This window comes from Solanum stenotomum, unplaced genomic scaffold (genome assembly GCF_019186545.1).
Source record: "Solanum stenotomum isolate F172 unplaced genomic scaffold, ASM1918654v1 scaffold29031, whole genome shotgun sequence".
In the NCBI taxonomy this organism is placed as follows: domain Eukaryota; kingdom Viridiplantae; phylum Streptophyta; class Magnoliopsida; order Solanales; family Solanaceae; genus Solanum; species Solanum stenotomum.
This window is the reverse complement of record NW_026030275.1, coordinates 1-1098: the sequence shown is the minus strand read 5'-3', so window position 1 is coordinate 1098 and position 1098 is coordinate 1. Positions and strand designations below refer to the sequence as shown.

The window sequence follows — 1098 nt, the reverse complement described above, 5'->3', positions numbered from 1 at the left end:
TGTCCTACTCTCTCAGCCATAAGTTGAAGCTGAGGTAAGACATTCTCAACCATCTCATGTTTAATGCAACCATTCACTATCAACCCATGGAAATCTCTTATGTTGCCACATATATTCTGAAGAACCTCATATTGAGTCACTCCAGGAAACATCTTTTCAGCACGATGCTTGGATAGATGATAGAGATTCAAGAGGAGGAAGTCCAATTGCTCATCCATCATGGTGGCATCTGATTTAGAACGATGATACAAGCTGATACAGTCATCCATATTACTGGCGAGGCTAGTAACGACATATTTACACCCGACGTCTTTTCCATCATCATCCAAAATTGGTTGAAGCAGATTCTCAACCTCTTGTCTTTTTCTAGTCATTATATCTTCAAACTGCTCCAAATCGGAATAAGAAAGCTGGACATATGTACAAATAAATGTCAGCTTCAATTTCAGGCTTTCAATTAGATCCACATCAACAGCCTTTTGATCTTGTTCATTCTTTAATCTCTCCATGAAATCCAGAACATTGACAACGTCCTTGCGAAGAGCAGAAAATGACACCTGCCAAAATAACACATCAAAATTTTAAAGCCACATATCTACAATTCAATACTTTACAGTTCACTCTATCAAATAGCATACCAATGAGTTGTTTGCTTCTTCATTATCTTTTCGTTTTTCCATAATTCTACTTTTCCTTTCCAAGTTCTCAAGACCTGATGCATGAAAAGGACATAAAACTTTATTAGGAGAAAGAATGAAATTATAAGAATAATCAATAATGTAACATCCGACAATTTGAAGTGGCTTTGAGGAAGCTTGAAAATTGGAAATAGTCATATTTGGAAAATTTAAAAATCTGGAAAGTTGGCTAAGTGTAGAAATCAATGAGTTTTTGGCCAACTTTGAGTAGTCGTAACTCCTAGCTCAGAATGAGTTAGGAGTAGTTCCAGTTATGGTTGCGAAGCTCGTGGAACGATCTTTCCAACGCCACCGAGTTTGCTCAATTCCGAGTTCGTATGAGGGAGTTATGCCCTGTAGAAGTTGGGCAGTTGGAAGGGAAATCCATCCGGAATTTAAGGGCATTTTGGTCCTTTCACAA

The 1098-nt window shown here is 37.8% G+C and overlaps 1 protein-coding gene across 1 annotated transcript; it reads right to left on the bottom strand.

Moving 5' to 3' along the window:
* Positions 1-8: 8 nt before the first annotated feature.
* Positions 9-712, bottom strand: LOC125851723 (uncharacterized; the record flags this gene model as incomplete). The annotated part of the gene is made up of 2 exons (XM_049531476.1): positions 9-557; positions 639-712. Coding segments are annotated over 2 exons (623 nt in total), but the record flags the coding sequence as incomplete, so codon positions are not given.
* Between the last annotated feature and the right edge of the window lie 386 nt (positions 713-1098).